Consider the following 16,909-nt stretch of genomic DNA (forward strand, 5'->3'; position numbering starts at 1 on the left):
GATGTATGCAATCTTCTCTCAAATGATTAAGAAAAAGAAATATGGCATAAGTTATTCATTTGTAAATGTGTATAAAGGATATATAGGAGTTGTATGTACTATCCTTGCAATTTTTTTGTAAATTATTTAAAAATAAAAATTTAAGTAATTACAATTACAATGCTGGGACTTAATCACTGGCAGTCCACTGGTTAGGACTTGGCGCTCCCACTGCTGGGATGGGTGTGCTCTGTGGTCGTGGAACTAAGATCCCTGAAAGTCGAGTGGTGCGGCCAAAAAATTTAATAATGATAAAATAACAGTACTGCCTTTAACATTCCATCCACATCTTTTGATGCACACATACAAGCTTCTCGAGTGTATTCTGAAGCGTGGAATCTAAATCATAAGGTGTGTGCATCTTCAACTTGATTTGCTCAATAGTTTACAAAGTGCCACCGACATCCTCATTAATTTTATATATGCACTGTCTCTCTCACTGAAATGTAAGGTCGTTCGTGGACCCGCAGCATTAACCTCACTAGGGTGCTGGTTAGAACTGCAAACCCTCAGATCCCCATCTCTGCCAGATTTGGTGAAAGAGAAACTCTGGAGTCACTTGTGAATCTGCGTTTTTCAAAAGTCCTCTAAATGATTCTAAAGTCTAAGCAGCGCTGATCCATCAGGGCCGCGTCTGGCTTCCAGACAGCCTTCTCTAAAGGAGCGATCAGCGGAGCTGGGGATCAAATGTTAGACAAGCAGAAACTAGAGGGCAGCGCGCCTCCCTAGGACACCCTCCCCGTACGGGCAGCTTCGCCCGGACCCCCCGGCTGGTGGGGAGGGGCGGCCGGACGGGGCGGGCCTGAGGCTGGCGTCTCCGCCTCTTCAGCGTTCGGCTCCCTTTTCTTTTCCTTCTTTCTCCTCTCTTTCCTTCCTTCCGCCTGGAGCTATGGAGCCGGGGCGCCGGGCGGCCGCGGCGCTGCTGGCGCTGCTATGCGCGGTATGCGCGCTGCACTCGGGGCGCGCCCAGTACGAGCGCTACAGCTTCCGCAGCTTCCCGCGGGACGAGCTGATGCCGCTCGAGTCGGCCTACCGGCACGCGCTGGACCAGTACAGCAGCGAGCACTGGGCGGAGAGCGTGGGCTACTTGGAGATCAGCCTGCGGCTGCACCGCCTGCTACGGGACAGCGAGGCCTTCTGCCACCGCAACTGCAGCGCGGCGCCGCAGCCCGAGCCCACCGCCGGCCTCGCGCGCTACCCGGAGTTGCGCCTCTTTGGGGGCCTGCTGCGCCGAGCGCACTGCCTCAAACGCTGCAAGCAGGGCCTGCCGGCCTTCCGCCAGTCGCAACCCAGCCGCGAAGTACTGGCGGACTTCCAGCGCCGAGAGCCCTACAAGTTCCTGCAGTTCGCCTACTTCAAGGCAAGTCCGGTCGCCCCGCCTTACGCTTAGGCCCCGCCCCGCGCCGCGGTTAGGCCCCGCCCGCCGCGGTTAGGCCCGCCCCTAGACCCCTGCCTGGTGCCTGCGTCCTGGGCCCGATCGCACCGCCCTTTCTAGACTTACTTCTTTCGCACTCAGCGTCGCTAAGGGAGACCTTCAAATCCTCTGCCTTGTATTCTATTTCATAGATAAACATGAAAAATACTTTTCTTGAAGGGTGGTTCTGAGGCAGAGGATGTATATCTAACGACTAGCACAGTGTTATTTGAAGACAGACTTCTGTTTTTAGTAGATACCATCAAAATCCCTTTTCTCAAGTGAGTAGGGCGGGAGAGGACCTGCGGGGCCGGTCAGTCTCTTTTAAAGAGGAATTTAAAAGGGCAGGGCTCCTTGGAAGGACACTTGCCTGTCTGGAGGAGGAGAACCTGAGCGCTGTGATTCCTCAGGGCTGGCGCTCTCCGCTGGCTTTCATCTACAGTGTAACGCGGTTGTCTTCCTCCTTTTTATGACTGTTTGCATTCCGTCTGTGATTGCTGGCTAAAAATAGCCACAAATTGCAGTTGTCTACGGTCCTTACACGGGGGACCCTGAAGTTTTAAGAACGGGCTGAATTCCCTGTTAACTGGATAAAGAGGCTTTAGCTTGGCGGGTCTTCAATGGGTTTTGCCAAGAGAGCCCTCTTAAAGCTGTTTCCACTTTATTGGAAAACGATTTGGTAAACTCTGTGTCTTTGGGCTGCAAGATCTGCTTTTCATATTTCTCTGAAACGGGTCCACGTGTATGTTGCATTCGTATGGGCCATAAAATAGCACAAAACCCTAAATAGGAGAAAAACTGGGTTATTTCTATGCCTGCTACAGCTTTATATAAAGTATCAGATTTGTGAATGTTTGTCCTAGCAATTAAAAAAAAAAAAAAAAAGTTTTAAAATAGACCAGGGATGAGATTAATACATTTCCGGAACTCAGAAATGATGGCTGACTCATACAAGCACTATATTTTTACGCTGAAAAAGACTCATTTAATCCTCTTTTTTGTAGAGCTTTTGGCACATACAGTATGAGCCAAATTTGAGTCACATAATCAAGGGGGAAACGTTTTATTTTTAAACCTGGAGAATAATGGAAGCTCTGATTTCTTTAAAATACGGATGAATGTGAAACGAGGCAAAAGGGGAGGAACAGTTAATTTAGGGTGACCGGAAGGCAGGGGTTTCGTCCATCGTGGCATCCGCAAAGGCTAGGAAATTCATAACTTCTCTTCAAAACTCTTTACAGGTCTTGTGACAATCACTTACTTAAAGTCAGTAAAGGGAATTCCCCGGTGGTCAGGTGGTTAGGGCTGTAGGCTTCCACAGGGGTCTAGGGGGGTTTGGGGGAGGGAGGGGCCGAAGAGGAGGCGAGGGGGCCGGGGGCGGAGGCGGGGTGGGGGGTGGGCAGGGAGACAGTCCCACTCCAGGCCGCTAGATGGCATTCCTCAGACATCAGCACGGATATCTGGAAGGGCAGGCTCTGCCATTATCTCCAAATGACTAGGCTCGCGTCTGTGGGGTAGTTTCTGCCCTGGCTGTTTGCTGCCCTTTGATTGTCAGAAATCCAGACCGTGCCAAATATTCCTTTATTTTCTCTCTCCAAACAGAATTCCCTAATTCCTGTCCCCGAGGCTCCCTCTGGATTGGCTGAAGGAGTCTCCCTCCACATGTATGGGTTACCCCCCCCCCCGCCCCCCGCTCCCCCAGATTGTGCTGTGATTTCAGGGCATGGAGGGGCCATGACATCCATGGTGGGGGAGGGCCCTCTGCCACTCGTGTGTCCACACAGGGAGGTGTCCCTATCCCTTTCTGCGAGCCTTTTCACTCACCTCATGGCACCTCCTTCTTCCCTGAAGACTTCTGGGCTCTGCCTGCAGGTACCAAACCTGAGGATCAAGGGCCACAGACCTTGCTGCCCCTGCAGACTCCAAGGAGGGAGTTTTTTCTAGCCTAGAGGATTCCTCTTCCTCCTCTTTTTTTTTTTTTTTGGCCATGTGGCATGGCATGCTGGATCTTAGTTCCCCAACCGGGAATTGAACCCATATCTCCTGCAGTGGAACCTCGGGTCCGGAACCGACAGGGAAATCCTTCCTCTGTCTTCTTCTTCCAGGCCAGTCAGCTTCTTCCTGCAGTTCCCTCTCTCAATTTCCTCTTCTTCACATACTTGCCAAGTTCTCTAAGGAGTACAAGAGCTTTGGTCATACCTCTATGTCCTGACCTCCCCTGAGGCAGTGAGACTCAGAATCAGCTGATCAGCACCAAATGGGGAGAAGAGAGAGAGGGGGAAAGAGAGGGAAACATGAATTAATTTCATGAAAATATTATGTAGTCGTGATGTCCTGTCCAAGTCATTGGTACTTACCAAGTCCTGCCTTGTCCTAAGAACTCTGCCAGCTGCCAGGAATGCAGAAAACAGGATGACATAAAAGAGGCACGTGGTCCAGTGGTTAAGACTCCTCACTCCCAATATAGAGAGCCTGGGTTTGATCCCTGGTTAGGAAACTAGACCCCACATGCTGCAACTAAGACCCAGCACAGCCAAATTAATTAATTAAATAAATATACATACTTATATACCCTGATGAATATATACCTTGATAACTCAGCTGATAAAGAATCTGCCTGCAATGCAAGAGACCCCAGTTTGATTCCTGGGTTGGGAAGTTCCCTTGGAGAAGGGATAGGCTACCAACTCCAGTATTCTTGGGCTTCCCTGGTGGTTCAGCTGGTAAAGAATCCGCTTGCAAGGCGGGAGACCTGGGTTCAATCCCTGGGTTGGAAAGATACCCTGGAGAAGGCTACCCATTCCAGTATTCTGGCCTGGAGAATTCCATGGACTGTATAGTCCATGGGGTCGCCAGGAGTCGCACGTGACTGAGTGACTTTCACTTATACTTTCATATATATATATTTTTAAGAGTCTCTTGATTGAGGTCGTGGGGAAAGGGAGGACTCACTTTCATGTATAAGCAGGGATCTTCCTCCCAGCCCCCAAGATTCACTTCCTAGAACAGCACCTGTCCTGTAGAGGCTCTCAACAAATATTTGCTGAGTGAATGAATGAGTGAATGAGGAGGTGGTGGGGGTTCTCGGGAAGATGAAACAGAGGTTCTGTGAGAGACCTGGGAAAATACTGATCTATCTGTCAAGGTTCTGGCAGAAAAGATGTGATATAGTTATACAGGGTAACTGGAGGAATACTTATGAATAAGGCAGTTACTTACAAAAGCTGGGGTGAGACCCACCTCCCAGGCCAGAAGGGGTAACATGGATGGAGAGATACTAGATGGAGAGACCTTCAATTAAGGGAAGGAGCCAGGACGAAAACAGCCCAGCCTTATTCTCTTCCCTTCCTTCAGTCCCCTGTTGGGCACCTGTTGGGGCTGAACCCACTGAAAGCTAGAGGGCAAGGGAGTCCACAGGGACAGCCCATACGCCAGCCTCCTGGGCAGGGCAGGGTGGAGACGGCAGAGTAGATCGGGGCAGGCACAGAGGGTACATTGGCTCACCCATAGGAATGAACGCTCATGCCTTGTGGCTGGACCAGGTATGCTGGGCCTTGGAAATCACTGAGCCCTTAGCTGGAAACACTGTGTAGAAACACAAAATTGCCTAAGGACTGAACAGACGTTCTTGTTTTACAGAAATCACGTTCACCACCCACTGAGTAGTGCTTGTCTCTCCTCTCTGGACTTTAGGCAAATAATCTTCCGAAAGCCATTGCAGCTGCTCACACCTTTCTACTGAAGCATCCTGATGACGAGATGATGAAGAGAAACATGGCTTATTACAAGAGCCTGCCCGATGCCGAGGACTACATTAAAGACTTGGAAACCAAGTCGTACGAGGTACATTTGGGTTTTTACACAGTGGTTAGTTGCAGTGTGAATTTTAGAATAAGTGTATCTTAGTGAACAGCTACTGACACTGAAGGACTGATAAGTGATTTTTGATGACATTTGATGAGTATTATGACAATAGAAATGACTGCCTTGGGATTCCCCTGGTGGTCTAGTGGTTAAGACCTCGTACTGCTAATGCAGGGGGTGCAGGTTTGATCTCTGGTCAGGGAACTGGATTCCACATGCTGTGGGGTATGGCCAAAAAATTAAAAAAAGAAGAAAAAATGATTGCCTTTTTAACACCAAGTTGATCCATTTAAGAATGCAATTTCACGTTGCATGGTGATTTTAAAGTCACTTTTTTTCCCTTTAAATGCTGCATTTTAGAAATATGGTCATTTGATCATTCAGTTTTAAGATGGTATAAAAATGGGTCTTGGAAATCATCTGAAAATGACTAAGAACAGAAGAACCTGGAAGTAGGTCTTCATCTCTGATGCAACTAGGAAACATGTATTTTTATACACACACACAGCACATACCTCAAGATGGAAGGGGAATAAGGTTCTAGGAGGACAGACTCAACAGGTTACAGGATATTTGAGTCTGTGCATCTGCAGAGGGGATCCTGAGGGGAATGAGTGAGGACAGTAAGAAGAGGACGAGTCCAGAGCACTTACTGCTGTCAGGGCCTGTCGAGTCTGGGCTCCAGGTGTGTGGGTACCAGTGGGGCAGGAGCAGGGGTTGAAAACAGAGGGATGGGTTGGAAGTGCCCACCGGAGCTCCTAGAGCCTCAGGTCTGACTCTAGGGTTTCCCATCGTGGGACCAGACTGCAAGCTCACTTTTTCACCAGCGGTGACCCTCAAACATTGTGGGCAAAATCTCTTTTCTGGAGCCCATCTGGTCTCCAGGGAGGAATTCCCCAGCCTTCCGCAGGGCTGGCGGAGTGTCTGAGAGCCAGTCTGGGGAGAGGGATGGCGATCTCACGGCTGAGTTGGAGGCCTCACCTGTTCCTGGGTGTCAGCCCACACCTCAGCTTGATTGCTGTGCCTGCTCCCTGGGCCTTCAGCCTTTATGGGTAGAATCTCTAGAACAGACTTGGAAGGTGTGGTCCCTTAGGGGAGCAGATGGCTGCTGGCGGGGGAAGCCAGGCTCCAACAGCCAGGTTCAGACTTTCAGCCAGCGTTCCATCCCGCACCTCGTGCCAGCCTCTGTAGTCCCTGGTGTCTGCAGGTGTCTATGGGTTGTGCAGCTCACCTCCCGTGAGGACCCTCCTCTCTGATCATTTGGCTTCCTGTCTTTCCAAAAGTTGTTGAAATCTCTCGTCTGCTGCTTGCTCCTTTCCTGATCTCCTGTAAGAAGAATTGATCCCTTTTTACTTTCCTCCCTGTTATTGTTCACTGGGTTTGGGGAAAAGAGTTGTGTGCACGTGGCCATCGCACTGTGCTTAGGGGCATCCTCCCTCTGTAGAGCTTTGTTTGTTTTCTTTTCTATTTCATTTATGTGGCTGCCTCGGGATCTCTCGTTGTAGCTCGCAGGCTCTGGGGCATGCAGGCTCCATAGTTGTGGCAGGCGGACTTAGTAGCTCTGAGGCATGTGGGATCTTAGTTCCCTGACCAGGGGTGGAACGCATGTCGCCTGCATTGGAAGGCGGATTCTTAACCACTGGACCACCAGGGAAGTCCCTCTGCAGGGCTTTCTTTCTGCTGCCACCCTGCCATTTCTGCAGAGCCAGCGGTCTGGTATTTCTGCTTCCCCTGCCCCACACTCCCCTTCCCCCCACCTCCCATCCATCTCCAGGCAAAGCTTCAGTTCTTTGCCTGTCTTGCTTCCAGGGGATGCTGCCTGCCCAGGAGATATAAGGAGATCCATGTTCCTAACCTTAGGCTTTAAGTTGGGTGAAAATTCTAGGTCCCAGGGGTGACCCTCAAATACCCCCTGTCCAGAGCAGCTGAAAACAAAACTCTCAAAGGAGAACCACATGTGTATTTCAAGACCTGTCCTGGCCCCTCCAAGTTAGCAGGTTTCTGCCTGTGTCCAAAATCTCTACTTATTTCTGGTGAAGATGAAGCTGCTTCCTCAGCCCTAGTTATTCCTGGTACCTGGTGGAGGCAACAGGTAGCAAGAATTCCTTGATGTCTCCTCTGGCCGGCATGTGGCTGCCCTACCCAGGAACTCGTGCAGACATGTGAAACTCCTAGTTTATACTTTGCTGTTAGGGCAAGGGCCCTCTGACCCTTGCTTTAGCTTATCTTTTCCTTGAATTGATTTTTAAAATCAGTTTTATGGAGGTATAATTTATTTAAAACGAATCTTCTAATTTTAAGTGTATAATTCGATGAGTTTTGGCAAATGTGTGCAGTCATACAACTACCACCACAATCATACAGACGTTTTCTTCTCCCCTAAAAAGTTCCTGCGTTTAAAAAAAAAATTGTTTTAAATTTCCCTCATACCCCTTTGCAGTTATGTCTTTGCCCCTGACCCCTGGCAGCCACTGCTCTGGTTTCTGTCCCTGGTATTTTCCTTTTTTCCTTGATTCAAACTTGATTTTATTATCAAGCATCTGCTAGTTTTTGAGTTAAATAAAATAACTGTACCGCTGTGAACAGGGTAGAAAAATCTAGATGTAGGTAAGTCACTGATTGCCTTCCCAGCTGGGGAGAAGTTACTGTGCAGCACAGGGAACCCAGCCTGGTGCTCCCTGATGACCTGGGTGGGTGGAGTGGGGGAGGGAGGGAGGCTAGAGAGGGAGAGGGTGTGTGCATAATTAGGGCTGATTTGCCTTGTGGTATGGCAGAAACCAGCACAACATTGTAAAACAATTTTTTTTAATTAAAAAAAAAAAAAAAAGAGTGAGCATAGTTTGTCCGGAGTTAATGAGAGTCAAGCTTCATGATAATCTGATTCCTTTTGGGAGGACAAATCTGTCTCTTCATGTCTGGACGGTCCTTGACTTCTCTCGGCTTCCAGAGCCTGTCTTTTTGTTTCGTTTTCGATTGATTTACACTGTGTCAGGTGTACAGAAGAGTGATTCAGTTATACATACGTGTACGTATATATATAAATTATACATGTATATATATATTCAGATTCTTTTCTGTTATACTTTATTACAAAATATTGAGTGAGGTTCCCTGTGCTATACAGTAGATCCTTGTTTATCCACTTTATATTTTATAAGATATTATGGAAAAACCCAAATGAACTTTTTGCCCAACCCAATATATAGTAATATGTAACTGTTAACCCCAAATTCCTTATATATCCCTCCTGATCCCTTTCCCCCTTGGTAACCATAAGTTTGTTTCTCTGTCTGTGATTCTATTTCTGTTTTGTATATAAGCTCGTTTGTATCATTTTTTTAGATTCCACGTATAAGTGGTATCATAGGATATTTGTCTTTCTCTGACTTCATTCAGCATGAGAATCTCTAGGTCCATCGACGTGGCATTATTTCCTTCTTTTTTATATGTGTATATATGTACCACATCTTCATCCATTCATCTGCTGATGGACATTTAGGTGCTTCCACGTCTTGATTATTGTAAATAGTGCTGCTATGAACATAGGGGTGTATGTATCTTTTGGAATTAGAGTCTTCATTTTTTCTGAACATATATCCAGGAGTGGGATGGCAGGACCATATGGTAGCTCTATTTTTAGTTTTTTAAGGAACCTCCATACATCGTATGTTCTCCATAGTGGCTGCCCCAGTCGACATCCCTCCCTTTTCTCCACACCCTCTCCAGCGTTTTTTACATGTAGACTTTTCGCTGATTCCAGAGCTTGTTCATCCGAGCCGTGCGGGCCTACAATGGCGAGAACTGGAGGACGTGCATCACCGACATGGAGCTGGCCCTTCCTGACTTCTTCAAGGCCTTCTATGAGTGTCTCGCTGCCTGCGAGGGCTCCCGGGAGATCAGGGACTTCAAGGATTTCTATCTTTCCATCGCAGGTTGGTAGTGGGTTTTATCCTCGACATAAAGGACACAGCTGCCCCTGCGAGTTCTACATGCTTTCTAGGAAACTCGGGTGGCTTCTGAGAAACTTTTGAGCGTAAATGAGAGTGGGTTAACTGGGGTGGCTGATACAGACATGGATTAGCCTCTGACTTGGCTGGAGCTTCTAGAGGAACAGTGAGTGCGGTGTTCAGACACAGGCCTGTGGAGAAGGTTTGTTTCATCAGTCCTACTTGACTGCAGATTCCCACAGGCTTGTAGCAAAATAAAATTGAGCCCCAAAGCATCTCACACCTCGGCTTAGGGAGATAACTTTGATTATGGCAGTTTTTCAGCATGCAGAGTCTGCATGCTCGATCACTAAGTCATGTCTGACTCTGTGACTCCATGCATGTAACCCGCCAGGCTCCTCTGTCTGTGGAAATTCCCAGGCAAGAATACTGGAGTGGGTAGCCATTTCCTTCTCCAAGAATGAAGAGTATAATTAGTGATCACTAAGGCAACTTTGGTGGCTCAGACAGTAAAGGATCTGCCTGCAATGCAGGAGACCCAGATTCGATCCCCGGGTCAGACAGATCCCCTGGAGAATGAAATGGTAACCCACTCCGGTACTCTTGCCTGGAGAATTCCATGGGCAGAGAAGCCTGGCGGTCTACAGTCCATGGCGTCACAAAGATGTCAGGCACGACTGAGTGACTAACACATATACACAAGGTAACTTTTGGGGAAAAAGAAAACATTTTCTGATGATAAAATAATGCCTGCTTATTTTAAGAAGTTTGGAAAGCACAAGAAAGAGTAAAGAAAGAAAATTGAGGACTTCCCTGGTGGTCCAATGGTTAAGACGCTGAGCTTCCCAGGGAGCAGGGGGCACCGGTTCAATTCTGATCCTGATCAAGGAACTAAGATCCTGCATTCCTTCAGGCTTGGCCAAAACAAGAAAAAGAAAATTGAAAACACATAAATAGCCCTAGGGGTTTTCTTTAACCATTAGTGGGCAGCAATGCTCCAGAGGATAGGAAATGGCCAAGAGATGTCTCTAAGTGGTTTGGGAACACAGACCCTCAAACTGCCCCTTGCTGGAAGGGGCCCCAGGTCAGATAAGCCTGGAATTGGTCTGAGGGTTGTCTGCTTCTTGGAGTCTCTGTGCCCCGTGATGATTAATGACTCTCAGAAACCCTGAGGCGGGCAGCTCTTTTACAGTTATTGAGTCCAGGATGGTTGTTTGTTGTTGTTGTTTTAGTAAATTTTTGCTTGTGAAACTCTTTTTCTACAGAGTACCTTTATTTTTCTTAACAAAACGTTTTTATTGTGGAATATTTCAAACATATACAAAATATAGAAGAGTGTGAAGAAAGCCCACTTACCCATGACTCAGCTTCGCTACTGTCAACTCATGGCAGAGTATCATCTGAAAACCCCCCTCTTCCCTCTCAGGTTCAGATCAGATCAGATCAGTCGCTCAGTCATGTCCGACTCTTTACGACCCCATGAATCGCAGCATGCCAGGCCTCCCTGTCCATCACCAACTCCCGGAGTTCACTGAGACTCTCGTCCATTGAGTCAGTGATGCCATCCAGCCATCTCATCCTCTGTGGTCCCCTTTTCCTCCTGCCCCCAATCCCTCCCAGCATCAGAGTCTTTTCCAATGAGTCAGCTCTTCGCGTGAGGTGGCCAAAGTACTGGAGTTTCAGCTTCAGCATCAGTCCTTCCAATGAACACCCAGGACTGGTCTCCTTCAGAATGGACTGGTTGGATCTCTTTGCAGTCCAAGGGACTCTCAAGAGTCTTCTCCAACACCACAGTTCAAAAGCATCAATTCTTCGGTGCTCAGCCTTCTTCACAGTCCAACTCTCACATCCATACATGACCACAGGAAAAAACCATAGCCTTGACTAGACGGACCTTTGTTGGCAAAGTAATGTCTCTGCTTTTGAATATGCTATCTAGTTTGGTCATAACTTTCCTTCCAAGGAGTAAGCGTCTTTTAATTTCATGGCTGCAAGCAAATTCCAGGTGTTCCCTCATTTTGTATATTTTGTTTCAATAGATATCTCTAAAAGATAAGAACTCTTTTTTTTTTTAACATAACCACCAAACTATTATACCTAAAAGAATTATAACAGCAGTTCCTTGATCTCATCATCAAATATCCAGTGTCCCAGTCGTCTTAGAAATGGCATAAATATATGTGTGTGTCCCTTACATTTATAATTTGTTGGTTTGAATCAGGTTCAAAATAAAGTCCACACATTGCACTTGGTTAGTTTCTTAATCTTTCAGGTTGCTGTGAGGCCACCATCACCATCCATCTGCAGAACTTTTTCATCTTCTCAGACTGAAACTCTGTATCCATTAAACACTAGTTCCCAGGACCTCCCCAGTGGTCCAATGGTTAGCACTCAGCATTTTTCACTGCTGAGGGCACAGGTTCAATCCCTGGTCAGGAAACAAGACTCCCGGCTTGGCAAAAAAAAAAAAAAATTGAAGAATAGTTAATTTGCAATATTGTGTTAGTTTCAAGTATACAGCAAAGTGACTCAGTTACACATATACACATATGTATATATACACACACATTTTTTTCAGATATAATTTCCATTATAGGTTATCACAAAATACTGGGCAGAGTTCCCTGTGCTCTGTATACAGTGCGTGGCGTGCCTGCTCGGTCATGTCTGACTGTTTGCGACCCCGTGGACTGTAGCCCCCCAGGCTCCTCTGTCCATGGGATTCTCCAGGCAAGAATACTGGAGTGGTTGCCATTTCCTTCTCCAGGGGACCTTCCCGACCCAGGGATCAAACCCTTGTTTCTTGCCTCTCCTGCACTGACAGGCGGGTTCTTTACCAGCTGAGCCGCCGGGGAAGCCCCCTATGTATACAGTCGGTCTTTGTTGTTTACCTGTTTTATACATGGCAGTGTGTATCCCTTAATCCCAAACTCCTGATTTTTTCCCCCACCTCCCAAGCCCAGTGCTTCTGGTCCTCAGCGGAAGGGCTAGGATTTAGACCCAGGTGTTCTGACCGTGGTCTCACCTCTTAACCTGTGAAATAGTGTCTCACCTGAGGGGGTTACCCTGGATTAACACTTAATCTCAAACTTTATTTTTGGTAGTTAATATAAGCACATACTATCGCATGTGAAAGACAAAGGGATATAATGTGAAAAACGTCTCCTGCTTTCTCAGTTAGGTCCTGACTAGAAAGAGAAGTGCTTTCCAGTTCCCCAGTATAATTACTGTTGAAATGAATAATTCATGGACAGATGCTTCCAGACGAGGACAACTTGCTGTCCATTAGATTCTCTGTTCTCCACCCCCTCACCCCTGACCATGCAGTGATTTAGCACAGTATTGAGAATTCTTGCCTGAATCTTTTTTTTCCTATAAAGGTTATGTAAATATAAAACCACTTTCCCCTTTATTTTTGTGCCTGCTTCTTCCATACAGAATACATACCCTACATTACACACTATTCTATTTTATGCTTTTTCCACTTAACAGTATATCCTAACTAGTACATAGAGACTGTTTCATTATTCTTCTCATTTCTGCCGAGTACTCCGTTGAGGGTCGGGGTAAGAGTGTGCTACTGTTTATTCAACCATCTGGTAGACATTGGGGCTGCTCCAGTCTTTTGCTTGGGCTTCCCTGGTGGCTCAGCTGGTAAAGAATCCACCTACAATGCGGGAGACCTGGGTTTGATCCCTGGGTTGGGAAGATCCCCTGGAGAAGGGAAAGGCTACCCACTCCAGTATTCTGGCCTGGAGAATTCCATGGACCGTATAGCCCATGGGGTCGCAAAGAGTCATACACGACTGAGCGACTTTCACTTTCTTTCAATCTTTTGCTATAACATCTACTACTGTACTGGGGAATTTTAGTGGGTTTCTTTTTTGTTGTTCTTGTTTGCTAAGTATGGAAATGTGTTTGCAAAGTCAGCATCAGTGGGATTGATGGTTCAGGGTGAATGTTTCAGTAAATTATTTGGTATTTTAAGGTACTGTTTTGTATTCCTACCAACCAGGGAGAGTGCCTACTCCTCCACAGTCTTGCTGGCAAAATGTGTACCATCATGCTGGAAAGGGAAGGGCTGAGGACCACGCTGGATTTAGGGACCAGCTCCAGAAGTAGTATCCATCAGTTGTTAACTGTCCACATTTCATTGGCTCATTTAGTCACATGGTCCCAGCTGAACTGCAAAGGTGGCTGGGAAATGTAGTCTTCCACATCTTTCTATGTGCCTGTATTTAGGTCTGCCTGCTCTCTTTTAAAACCTATGTGGATTCTGCTATTTGTATGTACCATGACTTCTTAATCACCATCCTACTGATTGACATTTGGGTTACTTTCAAGTTTGTTTGCTTAAGTGTGCCCAAGTCTAAAGAACATTTTCCCAGAAGGAGACTACTGGGTTAGAGAATATGTATATTTTAACCTTGGATAAATTTTGTCAAATCGTTCTCCAAAAAACTTGTTCCTTTTTTGCTCCTACCAACAAAATATGAGACTGTGAATCTCGATATTCTCTCCTTAACACTGGGTGTTGTCAACTTTTAAACATTTTGCCAATTTAATAGCTTACATTATTTTAGGATTTCTTAATTACAAATAAGGTTAAGATCTTTTCACAATGTTTATCAGCCCCTTTTATAATTTCTGTTAGCATCTTTTTGGCTATTTTTATAGCCAGCATTTGTCCTTCTCCTATTGATTTAGCATGCTTCATGTATTAAAGATTTTGGCCCTTTATCGTAAGTAGTGCAAATATTTTACTTTTATCATTTTATCATGATCATTTTGGCCTTAATTGTTTTGGGGGGGGTGGGGCAGAAGTGGCATAAAGAAAATAATGAATGCACCGCCTGAAAATCTGTGTGTTCTTTCAGATCATTATGTGGAGGTCCTGGAATGCAAAATTCAGTGTGAGGAGAACCTCACCCCTGTCATAGGAGGATATCCGGTGGAGAAATTTGTGGCTACCATGTATCATTATTTGCAGTTCGCTTATTATAAATGTAAGTACTCATCTTCTAGGCAATCTGGGCAAGGTACTAAGACTCAGCTTCCACCTCAGTGGAGAGTACTAACCTTGTAAGATTGTCTTGAGGATTAAATGAGTTGGTAGATGTGGAATGCTGATGGAATTCACACACTGGCACAGGGCAAACTCTATATAACTGGTGTTTTTGTTTATTAATCTTTTTTTTTTTTTTTGACTGCTCCATGCAGCTTGCAGGATACTAGTTCCCTGACCAGGAATGGAACACCCTGTAGTGGAAATGTGAAGTCCTAACCACTGGACTGCAAAGGGAATTCCTTTTAGAAATTCCCAATGGCTTCCCTGATGGCTCAGTGGTAAAAAATTTGTCTGCAATGCAGGAGATGCAAGAGATGAAGTTTCTATCCCTGAGTGGGAAAGATTCCCTGGAGGAGGAAATGGCAACCCACTCCAGTATTCTTGCCTGGAAAGTCCCACGGACTTAGAGGAGCCTAGCGGGCTATGGTCCATGGGGTTGCAGAAGAGTCGGACACAACTGAGCGATTAAACCCCCACCACTATATATATCATTATTTCCCTTCCTCCACACCATTGACCTTTTCACTCTTAACCCTAAGATCACTGCAGTTGATCCTGCCTTGAACTTGGAGTTTCTCGATCAGAACCTTCCAGATGGACAAAAGGCTCACATGGGAGAGAGAGAAAGGAATTCAGACTTCAAAGCCCAAATTTCCTGCCTTCCTTTCTTTCCCTGTAACCAAGATTGCCGGGGGCCACTTGCTTGAGCAGCGTGTGCCCTGGCGGTTCAGTGATGAGCACCGGACGTTACTGGGGTCATTTGCTATGCGGAAGACTCTGCTCTCCTGATGACATATCTGGTTCGTGGGCTGGAGTCTGACTAGCTTCCCCGAGGCTGTCTTTCAGACTCAGGGGTGGCAGGTCATAGGGCCTCGGGGGTGTCTTGGAGGACTGACAGGTGACTTTGGCTTCCACAGCCTCCTCCCCCGCTGTGAGCATCTTGTTCTTTGTGGAGTTCCCTCTGCCCACAGCAGACACCTGCCCACCTACCGGGTGATCCCACCTCATCTCCTCTCCAGGACACACCAGAGGCCTTGCCTGCTGAAGGTCAAAAAAGGAAAGAGAAAAATTTTGCTTCATTCCCTCTCTCTTTCTCTATTTTAATTTTTTAACTAAAAAATTTAAACTTTTGCTGCTAATCAAGATGATTCCTTTGTTCCTAAAAAGTCTCTGATACTGACATTTACACCATGTTTTTCTGAGGAAGGTAACTGGCCTCTCTCAGCAGTGAACCTGATCTTCACCAGCCTGTTCAGTTCAGTTCAGTCTCTCAGTCGTGTCTGACTCTTTGCGACCCCATGAATCGCAGCACGCCAGGCCTCCCTGTCCATCACCAACTCTTGGAGTTCACTCAGACTTATGTCCATCAAGTCAGTGATGCCATCCAGCCATCTCATCCTCTGTCGTCCCCTTCTCCTCCTGCCCCCAATCCCTCCCAGCATCAGAGTCTTTTCCAATGAGTCAACTCTTCGCACGAGGTGGCCAAAGTACTGGAGTTTCAGCTTTAGCATCATTCCTTCTAAAGAAATTCCAGGGCTGATCTCCTTCACCAGCCTGAACCCCATCTAAATGTGCAATGAAATGGCCCGAAATGCCCCTTGGTTGGGACATTTCTGAGACCAGCAGGAGGCCAAGGGCTGTTTTAAAGAGGTGTCTTTCTCGTGTCCCCTTTCGTGGAGGGAAGGGTGAGTTTATTTGCCACTGTCAGCCTGGCATGAACTGTCTGGTAAAGGATTCATTAGCAGAGAGGATGAGAGTCTACTTCTATATAATCTGTGGACACGCTTCCCTGCTGGGCAGCACCGAGCTCACAGCATGTTCCAGCAAATAGCTGTTGACTGCATTCTAGTGTGGAGGGGCGGTCTTCTACCGGACAATGTCTTTGCTTATGAAGAGCCTTCTTTTTAAAAATAAGTACCTGGTTTAAGGTAACTGTTTTTTCCCCCTAAAAAGCCTTGTAGTATAGGTTTAGTGCAATAAACATCACAGAGATATACAGAAAAACATCAAGCACATCACCCATTCTAATCTCCCTGCTCCCTCTCACCTGACCCCAGATTTAACTACTGGCTTATATTTATCCACACTCGGAAAGCTCTTATTTTAATGAGAATTACAGAAAATTATGTACTTTTTAAAAAAATTTCTGAAAATTGAAAAACATATTAGAAAGGATGGTATAATAAACTAGGGGGTGTGTCCTCAGTTGCTTCAGTCGTGTCTGACTCTCTGTGACCCTATGGACTGTAGCCCGCCAGGCTCCTCTGTCCATGGCATTCTCAAGCAAAATTCTGGAGCGGGTTGCCATGCTCTCCTCCAGGGGATCTTCCTGACCCAGGGATCAAACCTGGTCTATTATCTCTCCTGCATCGACAGGTAGGTTCTTTACCAGGGAAGCCCAATGGACTAGGGGTGACTGTCACCCAATTCAAACATTTATCAACACATTGCCGATCTTGGGTTTAGCTTCTACATGTTCTGTTGGATGAAAATACAGCTGGTATTTTTGTTTCATTTTCATGAAGGCTGTGCCAGCACTTCACTGAGCTAATTGTGATGGACATTGAAACGTGAATC

The 16,909-nt window shown here is 46.5% G+C and overlaps 1 protein-coding gene across 2 annotated transcripts in view; it reads left to right on the forward strand.

The window, feature by feature from the left end:
- Window positions 1-641: 641 nt before the first annotated feature.
- CRTAP (cartilage associated protein) overlaps window positions 642-16,909 on the forward strand; it is a 33,522-nt gene continuing 17,254 nt past the window's right edge. Inside the window, exons 1-4 of one of the 2 annotated variants that reach the window (NM_001206045.1) lie at window positions 642-1,399; window positions 5,147-5,296; window positions 9,078-9,249; window positions 14,142-14,270. In NM_001206045.1, coding sequence (NP_001192974.1) covers window positions 929-1,399; window positions 5,147-5,296; window positions 9,078-9,249; window positions 14,142-14,270 — 922 coding nt within the window. In that variant the 5' untranslated portion in view covers window positions 642-928. The remainder of the gene's footprint in view (window positions 1,400-5,146; window positions 5,297-9,077; window positions 9,250-14,141; window positions 14,271-16,909) is intronic. The other variant, XM_059879819.1, reaches the window with a different exon arrangement.

Source organism: Bos taurus, chromosome 22 (assembly GCF_002263795.3).
Source record: "Bos taurus isolate L1 Dominette 01449 registration number 42190680 breed Hereford chromosome 22, ARS-UCD2.0, whole genome shotgun sequence".
NCBI lineage: Eukaryota > Metazoa > Chordata > Mammalia > Artiodactyla > Bovidae > Bos > Bos taurus.